This window comes from Protopterus annectens, chromosome 3.part0 (genome assembly GCF_019279795.1).
Source record: "Protopterus annectens isolate FY-2018-M chromosome 3.part0, PAN1.0, whole genome shotgun sequence".
Taxonomy (NCBI): domain Eukaryota; kingdom Metazoa; phylum Chordata; order Ceratodontiformes; family Protopteridae; genus Protopterus; species Protopterus annectens.
In genome coordinates this window covers 372,990,544-373,003,779 of record NC_056731.1, presented here as the reverse complement: position 1 = coordinate 373,003,779, position 13,236 = coordinate 372,990,544, and the positions used below count along the sequence as shown (strand labels likewise).

Genomic DNA, 13,236 nt, shown 5'->3' with positions numbered 1-13,236 from the left:
AAAAGGTTCTTTTCATATCAGACCACCAGTTAGAAGTCCGACATCACCGTGGAATTTGAACTTGTTGCTCTCTAAATTGATGTTGCCACCTTTTGAACCAGCTTCAAGTTGCACATTGAAATTTTTGTCATGGAAAACTTTATTTCTAGTGGCCATTACATCTGCTAGACGAGTGTCTGAGCTTCAGGCCCTTTCGGTCAAACATCCTTATTTAATATTTCATTCCGACAGAGTATCCCTACGCACTAATCCATCCTTTCTTCCCAAAGTTTGTTCCTCTAGTAATATTAATCAGTCCATTGAATTACCCACCTTCTTTAAAAACCACTCTAATAGATTGGAGTATATGTTGCACAAACTGGACGTCCATAGACAACTCAGATTTTATTTGGATAGGACAAAAGATCACAGGAAATCTGATCAACTATTTGTAGCTTTTGCTGACAGCAGAAAAGGTCTTGCAGTTACAAAACGAACTCTTTCTAAATGGCTAACTGACTGTATCACATATGTTTATGAATCCTCTGACCAAACATTATCAGCAAAACCCAGAGGACATTCTACCAGATCAGTGTCTACATCTTTGGCTCACGCAGCTCACTTACCTTTAGACACTATTTGTGCGGCTGCTACTTGGGCTAAACCACATACATTTATCTCTCATTACAAAGTGGACAGGGTTTCTAGGGATAGGGCAACCTTTGGTTCCACTGTGCTCAAGAACGTTCTCCCTTGAGTTCCTCAGGATCATGGAGCTAGGGACGCTACCCATGTGTAAGAACAAAGGCGAGATTGAACACTCTCACATAAAGAAGTTATGTCCTTACCATAACGTTCCATGTGGAGTGTTCATCTCGCCTTGGTTATTACACTCCCACCCTTCCCACCCTTAGGAAGAACGTTCGATTTGGTGCCTGGTCTGCAGTATTCTCCTTCTGCTGTTGCAGTATTACTGTTACTATCATACTCTGGGTATGTTTGTATATATGTACATTTATGTATATAGTTGGCATGTGTGCGTGCTTTATGTTTGGTTTGCTTGCAAACTAGATCTGAGGTAAAGGCAGAGGGGGATTGTGGGTATTAGATGTCCTCGAGCTTCTTCTCGATGCAGAGCTTGCAGTCGGCCGGCACGGAGCCGAGGATCGGCTCCGAACCCATGTGTAATAACCAAGGCGAGATGAACACTCCACATGGAACGTTATGGTAAGGACATAACTTCTTTTTTTGCGCAATGGAGCAACAGTGTAGGAGCTTCTGCCTCCATAATTAAGGTCCAATTAGCTGCCATCTCTAATTTCCATAATGGTTTGAGGACCTTCCTCTAATTTCACATAGATTATGTAAACCCTTCCTGAAAGGAGCTCTGCGATTAAAACCTCCATTTAAAGATCCTCTAGCCCCCAGGATCTGACCATTGTTCTTCAGTCCCTGGTACTTCCTCCCTTTGAACCAGCAGCAACATGCCATTTAAAGTTTCTTTCATGGAAAATGCTTTTTCTCATAGCTGTTATCTCCGCAATATGAATTTCTGAGATTCAAGCTTTATGCTCGAACCCCCCCTTACTTAGTTTTCGGTAAGGATAGAGTTCCACTCAGAACCAACCCATCTTTTCTTCCAAAGTTGTCTCAGAATCCAACATTAATCAAACCATTGAGTTGCTGTGGCTTTCTGGAGGATCGGATGCTTGTCCTGGTTACCTTATGTTACACCTTGGACATGGCTTCTTCAAGTTTGGTTATGAATCTTCTGTCTTTCTGTGAAGCTGCAAACTTGATCTGAGGTAATATAGAGAGGGGTATTGTGGGTAGTCTTAGCTAGAGATATTTTTGGCTATTGCGAGCTGTATAACAGCCAAACTGGTTTCAAGGATCGGAACTGAGTATCCTAGAAGTCAAGGATGTATGACGATAGACAACACAGATGGAACATTATGGTAAGTACATAACTTCTTTTTTCATATTATGTTTTTTCAGTTTTAGTGTTCCGTACTGGAAGTGTGTGTGTGTGTGTGTGTGTGTGTGTGTGTGTGTGTGTGTGTGTGTGTGTGTGTCAAATAAGAAACCATATGTTATATGTTTTCCTTGTTTTCAGTAAATTTTATTGAGAACAAAGACGATGATCTGATGATGTCAATTTTCATTCTATCCTCAAGTAATGGATTCGGATCTGATCCCTTGGATCCAGCTCGGCCGTTGCATTGCTAAAACTCATGGCAACCAAAAACTCTTATTTTCGTACATTTTGTACCTTGAATGCTATCATTAATATTGCTTTCCTTTGCTTCTATACCTAGGAGTATAATCTTTTTACCATGTTTTTTGTATTTCTCTATTTCTTATAAAATAATACAAAAAAATATATAGTAGGAGTTTAGTTTCTCATTACTTGTTTGCCTTAAGGTCACTGAATAATCTGGCACATTTCACCAGATTACATAAGGATTTGATTAAGAAGCTCTCAAATACCTTCTCAGGATCCATTTCTGAAGAAGTACAATCCTCCGTGACTTCTCAGTTGGCTACCCTGTAATCTATTTCCAAGTTATCCATGGGGCTCATTTTGCATGTAGCCGAAGGAACCTCAAGGACAGCGGTTTCAAGCATTTCTGTCAGGAGGTATACTTAAATGCACTTGTGTGATTTTGTGGAGCCCTTCAAGTCTGTATTCATCAATGGTCCTTTTGACGGCACTTCTTTTTTTGTCCCCAAAGTGAAGGACACATTATCCAGGTGTGAGAATGATGGAAAGACCCTCACTGTAGTGGGCGTACATTTTTCAACCCCTTAAAGACTCTTCTTTAGGAATCAGCAAGGTGGTCGAAAGATGTGGTTCAGGAAGTCCCAGGGTCCTTTCCAGTAACACATGGAGGAAGTTCTCCCAGGGGCATAAGAGGGAACTCCAGTGGTCGATGACGCCCCTGCCACAGAGATGGCACACAAAACCAGGGGTCCAGGTATTCTTTCTCTGACTCACCTTACCAGCGCTCCTGAAAGGAGACCCAGTTATCCACCTCTGGAAACAATCGGGGGAGCGATTATTCCTGCACCAGAGAGCATGGCTAGACATAGCAAGAGATACATGGGTGCAGAGGATAATTTCCAGATGCTATATAATACCCTTTTCCTTTCCTCCTCCTCCTATCTCAAGAAAAATCCTTGACGTTGCACCCAGTCAGATGGAACAAAAGCAATCCAAATACAAAAGCTGCTAGAAAGAGTCATCCAAGAGGTCCCACCAGACCAGATAGAATCCAGAATTTACTCAAGATTCTTTTTAGTGCCAAAGAAAACAGGAGACTGGAGACAATTTTAGATCTCAGGTACAACCTGAACAAGTCAGTTCAACGTACCAAGTTCCAGATGGTTCAGTCCATTTTCCCTTTTTTGGGCAAGGTTAACGGGATGTGCTCAATAGACCGTCAGGATGCATACTATCGCATAAAGATGTACCGACGATCTAGAAGGTATTTACATTTCCAGCTGGGAGCCAGTCACTACCAGTTGAGTTCTGCCCTTTTGTCTCACCACAGCCCCCAGTGCGTTCACCAAATGTATGGCAGTAGTAGCAGCTCACTTGAGACTGCAAGGATTCAGGCTGTTTTCATATCTGGATGACTGGCTCATTACCACCATGACCAGGCATCAGTTAATAAGGGCAAGAGATCAGGTTCTCCAGACATGTTCTCATCTGTGGGTAACCATAAACTACGAAAAGTCTCAACTGGAACTGACTCAAAATTTGGAATTCATAGGAGCTGTGTTCAACATAAACTCAGTGATAGCTTCACTACCTTCCCCAAGAGTTCAAACCATAAAATCACAGGTCAGGAAAATAATCTGCAGTACCAAGTCCTTCAAGCTCTGGGATCAGTGTCAGCGGCAATAACACTAGTACCTTTAGTCAGATTTTAAATAAGGATTCTACAGTGGATGCTAGCAACATGATGGTTGAAACTGTACCAACCCATGTCAACTCTGATATGAATTGCTAAGATATGCAAGAGAGATCTAAGGTGGTGGAGTCAGTCAAATCAGGTTTCACAAGGCCATCTGTACTTTCCCCCTCAGCCCAAGGCCATAGTAATCATGGACACTTCCCAGTTGGTGGGGGGGGTGCATTTTCTGGGCAAAACAGTCCAAGGCACTTGGTTCTCTGAAGAGGCCAACAATGCATATCAATGTCCTAGAAATGAGAGCAGTGTTTTTAGCATTGCAGGCATTTCAAAATGCTCACTCTTCTACGACGATTGTAATTTAAATGGACAATATGCCAGTAGTTTGATAAATCAGCAAACAAGGAGGGACCAGATCTTACCCCTTGTGTTTAGAAGCGCTGTGTGTGTCAGTGGGTGATCTCATTCAACTGTTTTCTCTTAGCAACTCACATTCCAGGGAAGTGCAGTGTGATATCAGGCAAACTGAGCAGGTGCATTCTTCTGTCTCACGAGTGGTCTCACAACAAGAACGTGGCAGAAATAATTTTTCATCAGTGGAGTCAGTCTTGCTGCGATCTGTTTGCTTCTCCCCCAAACAACAAATGCAACAGCTACTTTGCCCGAACCCCCCCCCCCCCGCAGGGGGAATCACTGAGGGATACTCTACTTCATGATTGACCCCCCCAGTTTGTTATACCCCTATACAGCAGTCCCACTAATTCCAAAATTCCTACAGAAAGCTGCCATGTTGAAGAGCAAAGTCATCCTCATTGCACCTTACTGGCCTCAATAGATTTGGCTTCCCTTCCTTTGGCCTCTCTTACTTCTCCAACCTTGGACCCTGGATGTGACTCCAGACCTCCTGTCTTACCCAACAGGTGTTCATAGGTTCATACTAGACTGTCTGCCCTAGGGCATTTATAAGCCTAGCCAGAGTGTGTTTGGCTCTCGCCACCCATTTTAAATTAATTTTGCTATGCCCTTTTTCGAGGTTAGTATACTGTGCCTCTGTCTAACAGTGACACAGAAGTGATACCCGGGGTAAACCTACGATACCCCATCCACTCATCAAGATTACTCTTGAAGAGAGTCAATGAGGGACTCTGCCTAACCTGGACTGGGATTTTATTCCAGAGTGAAGGGAGCCTCTGGGTTATGAATCTGTCCCTCCAGCATGTCCTGTTTATTTCAGTGCTGAGGTTCAAGTCTCTCAAGCGCGTAGCTCGATGGGATTTGGATTTTCTGAGGTGCAGCACGTCCATTAATTCCGGGTTGGACATGGCTTTATACGTCAGGCACAGATCGCCTCTGAGCAGGCGGTATGCCACTGAGTAGAGCTGGAGTTTCTTTAACCGCGCAGCATATGGCATCTGTTTGAGCCCTTTGATCCTCTTGGTGAGGTTCTTTTGGGGTCTTTCCAGTTGCTGCAGGTGTCTGGTAAGGTACATCCCAAAAGGGGCATTGTACTCAATTATGGGCCTGATGAGGGATGAGTAAAGAGGCACGATGACCTCCCCTGATCTAGATGTGAATCCCTTCATGATTAGGTGGGCTATATAAAATGTTTTTCTAACCACTTTGGCCACGTGGTTGTCAAATGAGAGATTGCTATCAACTTGGGTCCCCAGGTCCCTAATTACTTCTTCCATACTTAATGGATTACCACCTATGTGGTAATTTGTGGGCACTTTGTTTTGCCAAAGGGGATGACTATACACTTTTGGCATTTAGCTTGAGGCCATGGCTCTGGCACCAGTTGTCTGTTTCTATGAGGCCCTTTTGGAGGATGCTTGTGTCGGCTGGAGAGTCGATTATAGCGCCCAGTTTGCAGTCATCTGCGAACTTGGTCAGCCACAGTCCTTCCGTGTTGGCCTGTACCTCCGAGAAATATATACCGAACAGGAGAGGTCCCAGGACTGAGCCTTGTGGGACGCCACTTGTAACTGGTTTGGAGTCTGACATGGCTCCAGCAATTCTAACCATGTGGGTTCTGTCCTTGAGCCAGTTTGCAATCCATCTAGTGACATAGGGGTTTATATTTAAACTGGTGAGCTTATCTATAATGCCCGAGTGGGGTATTGTATCGAAGGCTTTTGCGAGGTCCAGGTAGGCTGTGTGGACCACCTTCCCCTCGTCAATGGCCTTGGTGACTGTTTCAAAGAAATCGACCAGGTTTAAGAGGCAGGATCTGCCCGTAACAAAGCCGAACTGGGTAGGATCCAGTGTCTGTAGGTCCCCAATATCTTTTTTTTATGAGGTCCATGATGATCCTTTCCATAGCTTTGCAGACCAAGCTAGTCAGGCTTATAGGGTGATAGTTTCCAGGATCCGTTGAGGCACGACCTTGTGGAGAGGGACCACTGTTGCTGTACGCTACTCTTTGGGTACATATCCTGTGTTAAGGCTGAGATTGAACAGTAGTTTTATGTTTGGGTTTAGCTCCTCTTGGAGTTCATGTAGGACGCAGCCCGGGACACCGTCTGGTCCCATTGATGCTGTGTTTTTTGCTTTGGAGAGGGCGGCTCTTACCTGAGCATCTGAGATGTCAGGGGGGCAGCACTCTGCTGGGATAGATATTTGCCCTTTTGGTGGGGAGGGGGGGAGAAGTTTGCGCTGAACCTGTCAGCTAGGATGTTGGCAATGTCTATGGGTTCGGTGTATTTTTTGTCATTTTGGACTAATTCTGAGTATATCTGGGAATTCTCACCCAGGTTCCTAACATAACTAAAGAAGGCCTTGTGATTATCCTTAGTGTCCTGTGCAATTTTTCTCTCAAAGCTGGCCTTAGACGATTTTATGAGTGCCAGTAGTTTTTTGTTAACACTGATCAGAGATGCCTTCCCTTTTTGGGATTTTGCTCTATCATGTAGTAGCTTCCTCCTTCTGTTGTATCGTTTGTTTATGGCTGGGGTCCACCAGACAGGACGTCTGCCTTTGGAGGATTGGGTCTTGGTTTTATTTGGGATTGCATGATCCATGCATTCCTGAAGGTGTTCATAGAATGCGTTTATAATGGATTCTGCGGTCTGGGCCGTATTTTCCACAGGCCCGGGGGCTTTGAAGGATTCCACCTCGGTTTTGAGGAGTGTGAAAGTTGCTTTAGAGAGGTTTTTCACTGTGGTTTTCTGGGCAGGGGGTGGGGTCGGGATGTGAATATCCAGTGAGATTAGTTTATGGTCTGATCTTACCAGTGAGGGATACACTTCTGGTCTGCAGCATAGAGTCCCCATGTTGGTGATGATCAGGTCCAGTATGTTTTCCCCTCTTGTGGGAGTGATAACAAGTTGTTCCATAGCATTTGAGTGTATAAATTCCAGGAACCGTTGAGCTAGGGTGTTGGAGCTAGAGTAATGCTCCCAGTCTATGTTTGGGTAGTTGAAGTCGCCCAATATAATGGTGTTTGGAGAGACCTTCATATTTTCCAGTGTTCTCAGGAAGGCCGAGTGGGGTTCCTGGGTTTGAGAGGGTGGTCTGTAGCAGGCTATAAACTGGAAGGCAGTTTTACCCACTGTTAGTTTCACATGGATAGTCTCTGATGCTTCGTGCTGTGCCACCAACCTGGAGGTGTGGGTATCTTTGACGAATATTGATACTCCCCCTCCTTTTCTGGTTTGGTCCAAGTTTTGGGGCCGAAAGGCATGGTATGAGGTATAACCTGGTAGTGCTGGGTTGCTCTTGGGAGCCTTGAACCAGGTTTCTGTTACTGCACAGATATCGATGTTCTCCATGATAAGGAGAGTTTTGAGTGCATGCATCTTGAGGTTTAGACTTCTGGCATTGAGTAGCATTACTCTTAGTTTCTTATCCCTTGTGATACCTATGGAGGTGGGTTTGTCTTTTGAGCCTTGCCTAAAAAAGGCACTATGGGGGTAGCAAGAGCCTTTGCCAATATCCAAAAGCGTAGGGGTGACAGGTGCAAGCCGTCCCTAGCGAAGCATCGTGGCCTGTCGAGCATGTCATCCCAGGCTGACAGGCATTGGATCCCCTTTGAATGACACCAATACTTAAGCCAGTTGTTGAAATTGATCATCTTGTCTTCATATTGTGGCATCATTCTTGGTGAGGGTAAGATGCTACTCAAGGTCAGGGTCATACCGGCCTGGGCCACATGCTCAGAGAGCTCCTCTATGTCTCTTTTCATGTAGTCCAGGGAGGTACGTCTCAGGTCATTCACACCAGCATGGACAGTGACTGAGTCATATTTGTACTTGCCTTGGAGTGACCTTTGTGCTTGTGTTATGTGGCAGATCCTAGCACCCGACAGGCAGCTCACAGTGACCTTCTCCTTGTTCAGCCTGGTGAGCAGGACGGAGTGTGCCTGACGATAGTCACCTATTACATGTGTATCAGGTGTGTTGTTTAGCCTTAAGGGCTGTGACTGTTCGGCACACTGGCTTTGTGAGCTATGTGTTGCACGTGTTTTCCATCCAGACATACCAAACCTCAGGCTAACTGCCTGGCTTCTCCAATTCCATTGTTAGCCAGACAACCTATGTTGTCTTCCCCAGTCCAACATATACTTTTGTCTTCACATAAACCTACATATGTTAGCTTTACTCCAATAAATGGAAAAGGTCTGTATACTGGGAAAATCCTTTTTCAGCTCTTGTACATAATATCCTTGAATTTTTTGCCACACTTTTTAAATAAGGAGCTAGTTCCTCAACAGTTAAGGTTCACTTAGTAGCAATATCGAATTTTCGCATTGGATTTGACTGTTCCTCTGTTGCCTATCATAACTCTGCAAAATGTTTATGTGAGGCACTCTTCTTTTAAGACCTCCATTTAAAGATCCTACTTCCCAATGGGACCTGAATCTGGTACTGCAGGCGCTAACTCAATTCCCCTTCGAACCAGCAGCTACATGTGACTTTAAATACCTTTCTTGGAAGACAGTATTTCTAGTAACCATTACTTCTACCAGATGAATTTCAGAGATTCAAGCCCCGTCTTCAAAATCTCCATATTTGATCTTTCACAAAGATATTGTTCTTTGAATCAACGCATCCTTCCTTCCTAAGGTGGTGTCAGACTCTAATATCTGCCAGTCCATTAAGTATTCTTTCCTAAATTTGCTAACAAAGGTGAATACATTTTACATTTATTGGATGTTTGCCGACAGTTACATTTTTACCTACAAAGGACTTCAGAAAAACTGACCATTTGTTTGTTTCATTTATAGAAGTAAAATTCAGAAAGCCATTTGCTAAAGTAACTTTAGCTAGATGGCTGACTGCATTTCATTTATTTATAGCAAAATTGGTTTACTTTATGAAAAACGTTACGGGCTCGTTCAACTAGATCCATGGCAACTTATGCAGTTTTCCAATCTAGAGCGTCCATGGATGAACTTGGACTACTCCCCATACCTTTGTTACTCATTACAGATTGGACCTGGTCTTCAGAGGTAGAGCATCATTTGGTTCAGTGATGCTCAGGAATATCCTTGAGTCCACCCGTGATCTTAGATAGCTGGGGGCTCTGTCCCATTAGTTGAGGATAGAATGAAAATTGTCAACATCAGATAAAGAAGTTATGTACTCACCATAAAGTTCCATCTGTGTTGTCCAGTTTCATTCTTCCTCAGATCCCCACCCACTAACCTCCAACCATTGAAGATTCCTTGAAGAATATTTGGTAACAGAACAGAATACATTGCTGTAGTTTATATTATACAACAGATACAGTTTTCTCCTTATTTGACTGCTTGTGAGTTATTGTTTTTTTCTTCCTCTGCACTACAAATATTTCTTTCTAGTAAAAATCAGCAAACAAGATCTGAGGTAATTGGGGTTGGTGCATTATGAATAAGGGAGAAGCTCGAGGGTTTTTGGTTGCCACATGCTTTAGCAATGGTCAAGTTGATCTGAACCCATTAGTTGAAGAATGAAAATGGACAACACAGATGGAACGTTATGATGTGTACATAACTTCTTTTTATCTTCAGGATATTCTTAACCTCTGCTATACACATTGAGTAGTTATATTTAAATTGTTAATCTTTATAGAGTTTTTCATCTGACTTTAGTGTCCTGAAGTTTCTTTAAGATAATTTTGTTTGCCTTTGTTTTAATATACATTTACTGCAAGTTTATCTTACTGTGAATGTGTTTATAGTTGTGTTAAAACAGATAGTCCATGTTGATTCTTGACTAGTAAGGAAAGACATTCAGAACATATCACATTTATTTCATTGTTAATTTATTTTTAATTTTGTAGGTATGGCAGGGGCCATTCATTTCTTGTCTGATATGCTGAACCCAGAGGATTCTCGCTTTCCAGCATTTGAGCTTTGATCTTCAGGGGCATGCATTTTTCAGTGTCGTGCAGTGAAACCATATTTTTCCATATGTAAAGGGGATTGTGCCTGTTAAGCAGATTTAGATCAGTGAATGAAAAATGTTTGCCTGTGCGTTGAGGCACCGTAAGTAAGCCACGAATATGAAGCAGGTGTGGCCAGATCAATTTCTGAGTAATGGCTAGTGGCCACAGAGTGAATTCGTAACGGTTTCTTCAAGTGTTGAGTTTAAAGCTTTCAAAGTCTTCATGTGCACCATTTGCATTACCATTAAGTCAGTGTATCTCTGTGTTTGAGGATACAGTCACATTGCTAGTAATTTTTCTCTCACATTTGCATCTCTTTGAAGACTTTGTGCATGGGCATAGCAGTTGCCAAATAGCACTGCATGCAGAAGGTTTTCTTTTCTTTTTTAACAGAAAATTTAGTGCGTGTTGGCTAAAGAAATACAGACTTGAGTGAATTGAAGAAAGTGCGTCACAAGCAGCCATTGAAAGTTGCATTTCTATTAAACGTTTTGTAGTGTCATTTTTATTGGAAGTAAATGATCTGTGTATATCTATATCCAAGAGCTTAAATAATTTTATATTCAGTTGTGTGGAGATATGACCCTGAGTTACTGGAAAGCTTGTAAATAAAGCGGTACAGCCCATCAAGTAACGCTTATTAATAATCTGTTAATCACAGGCCTAGTTTTTTTTTTTTTTATATTAAAGCCTTATATTTGACTGTATACATTTCTAATAAGTTTTCTGTTGTACAATCTTTCACTAAACTGGTATGAACAGGCCAGGCCAGCCTCACAGTGTACCATAAATTGATTTGCCTTTCTTTGCTATGATTACTTTTTTTCCTGGTTGTTAGGAACAGTGTTGTATAAATTAAATTGAATACTTCACAATATTATCAATGCTAATTGCTGAGCTTGCTGTTAACAGTTGGAACAAACTGAGTAGGGTTAGTTTACTATGGGTAGATTTTCTGCTTAAAGAAGTAAATGGCTCCCTTTGGAAATGTCAGCACTCAAAATGCAGAGTGCCGACATGATGAAAAAAAAGACCAAAACACAGGAGAAGAGCAAATCACGAAGATAACTTTTCTCCTTAAAACTTCTTTTTGCAGAGGGGGCAGCCTGTTTGTGCACCCTCCACTACACCCCAACTTATATATAGCAACACTGAGATCGCCATACCTTGGGGAAAAGGGAATATTCCAAGAAATGGAATCTCATACTTGGTATATGTAAGTCTGTTCTTCCAGCCATTCGGCCTCTGTATTTCAAGAGGTTACCGTAGTAAACACTAATGTTTGATTTGTTTAATTACCTGAGTAGCAAAAGAAGTAAAACATATGCATCAGTGTTTTCTGAGTCGAAGAAAGAAAAAGAAAAAAAAAAAGATGTCTAAATGTATGGTATTTTAAGAACTAGCTCAAAAATTAAGATTCCAGTTTAGCTATAGTATGAAATATATTGCATAACTGTTTGTGGTACTTTGATAACAGTGTGTATTTAAACCAGTTCATGAGAGTAAAAATCTTGCATGTCTGCACATGTCCGAACCTGATAATTCTTCATAAGTTATTAATTCAGGAATCACTGTTGCCATGGTGCAGTAATATCTGTCTTCTAAGCAGGACTCCATAGTTACATTCTTTTGTTTGCAGTGCTTTTTTAGTTGTAAAACATTGTAGTTACTGAATGCAGTTGTACTAATGATTGCATAGTACATTGACTTAGTGTTATGATTTCTGACTCAAAACTGCATTGTCAAGGCTGGACTGCAGTTAAATTGTTCATAGTTTTATATAGTCCTGCTATGGTAAATTGTTCATTTACATCCATTTGTGTGTGCATGTTTATGTATATATACATACATATATGTATGTCTATGTATATATCACACACACACACACACACACACACACACACACACGCACGCACGCACGCACGCACACACACACACACATACACACACGTATATAAATAGTAGATATATAGATAAACTTTGCATTTGCGACTCCAGTCAAGGCTGAAAAGGGTCGCCACTACTCATCAGTTCAGTTATCTTGTTAACAAACAGGGTAGCATAGTATTTCAGTATATATGTAATGTTCATTTGTTGCAGCTTTTTAATAAAAACGTTTTCAGTCATTGTTCCTCACTCTACATGGTGTTTTAATTGGTGTCTTTTGAGGATTTCTAACCAGTTTTGTTAATTAAAACTTCTGTGTGATGTTTGGAGCCAATCCAGTATTCGCTTAGTAGTGAATTTATTAAGTGCATCGTAGGGTTCATTGTAACAGTGCACAAGTGATGTCAGCCAGTAAGCTGTACTGACCAGCAGATTTTGGAGCAGTTGCAAGCCAGTGATACTGTATGGCTTTATATTTGTAAAAAGTACTATGAGACCAAGTACAAGACAAGAAATGGCTTCTTTACAAATATTTGGCTTTGTATAATCTAGAGTGCATTTAATCTGGTAAAATGCTGCTGTTTACCAAAATATTGTAGTTTTCTGTAGTAATTTCGTCTGCAGAGTATTTGTTTGGTGTTGAAGTCTGGTGCACACCAGCAAGATTACTGCTTTCCTGACATGATCTGTGGCAAAGATCATCACATTAGTATGTTTCACTCTTGCAGCTATGTAACAGTGTGATAGTATTGACTTTATTCAATTGAAATGAGTACAATTGTAAAAAAATTTAAAAAAAAGTATTTCTTGATGACATGTCAACCTGCAAGGCTCAATAAACCAGACAAGTTTTCTTTGTGGTGAATCTTTTAATTTGCTGTGAGCATCTAATGGTACAGACTCTTGCATTTCATTGTACATAGATGGTGACGTGAAAGAAATTTTATTTATCTATTTATTTATTTTTATTTTTTTACAGTTTTGTTACCAGGGAAGAACAATGATCATATAATGACTATTGCAGGCTCAGTCTGGGTTACAAAACAAAATGACAGCAAAGCTCTGTCGGAGATGCTGGGTGAGCAGA

General features: G+C 41.6%; 1 protein-coding gene across 1 annotated transcript in view; it reads left to right on the top strand.

The window, feature by feature from the left end:
• LANCL2 (LanC like 2) overlaps positions 1 to 13,003 on the top strand; it is a 543,796-nt gene extending 530,793 nt beyond the window's left edge. Inside the window, exon 9 of the mRNA XM_044064819.1 lies at positions 10,158 to 13,003. Coding sequence (XP_043920754.1) covers positions 10,158 to 10,234 — 77 coding nt within the window. The 3' untranslated portion in view covers positions 10,235 to 13,003. The remainder of the gene's footprint in view (positions 1 to 10,157) is intronic.
• The last annotated feature ends 233 nt before the right edge of the window (positions 13,004 to 13,236 follow it).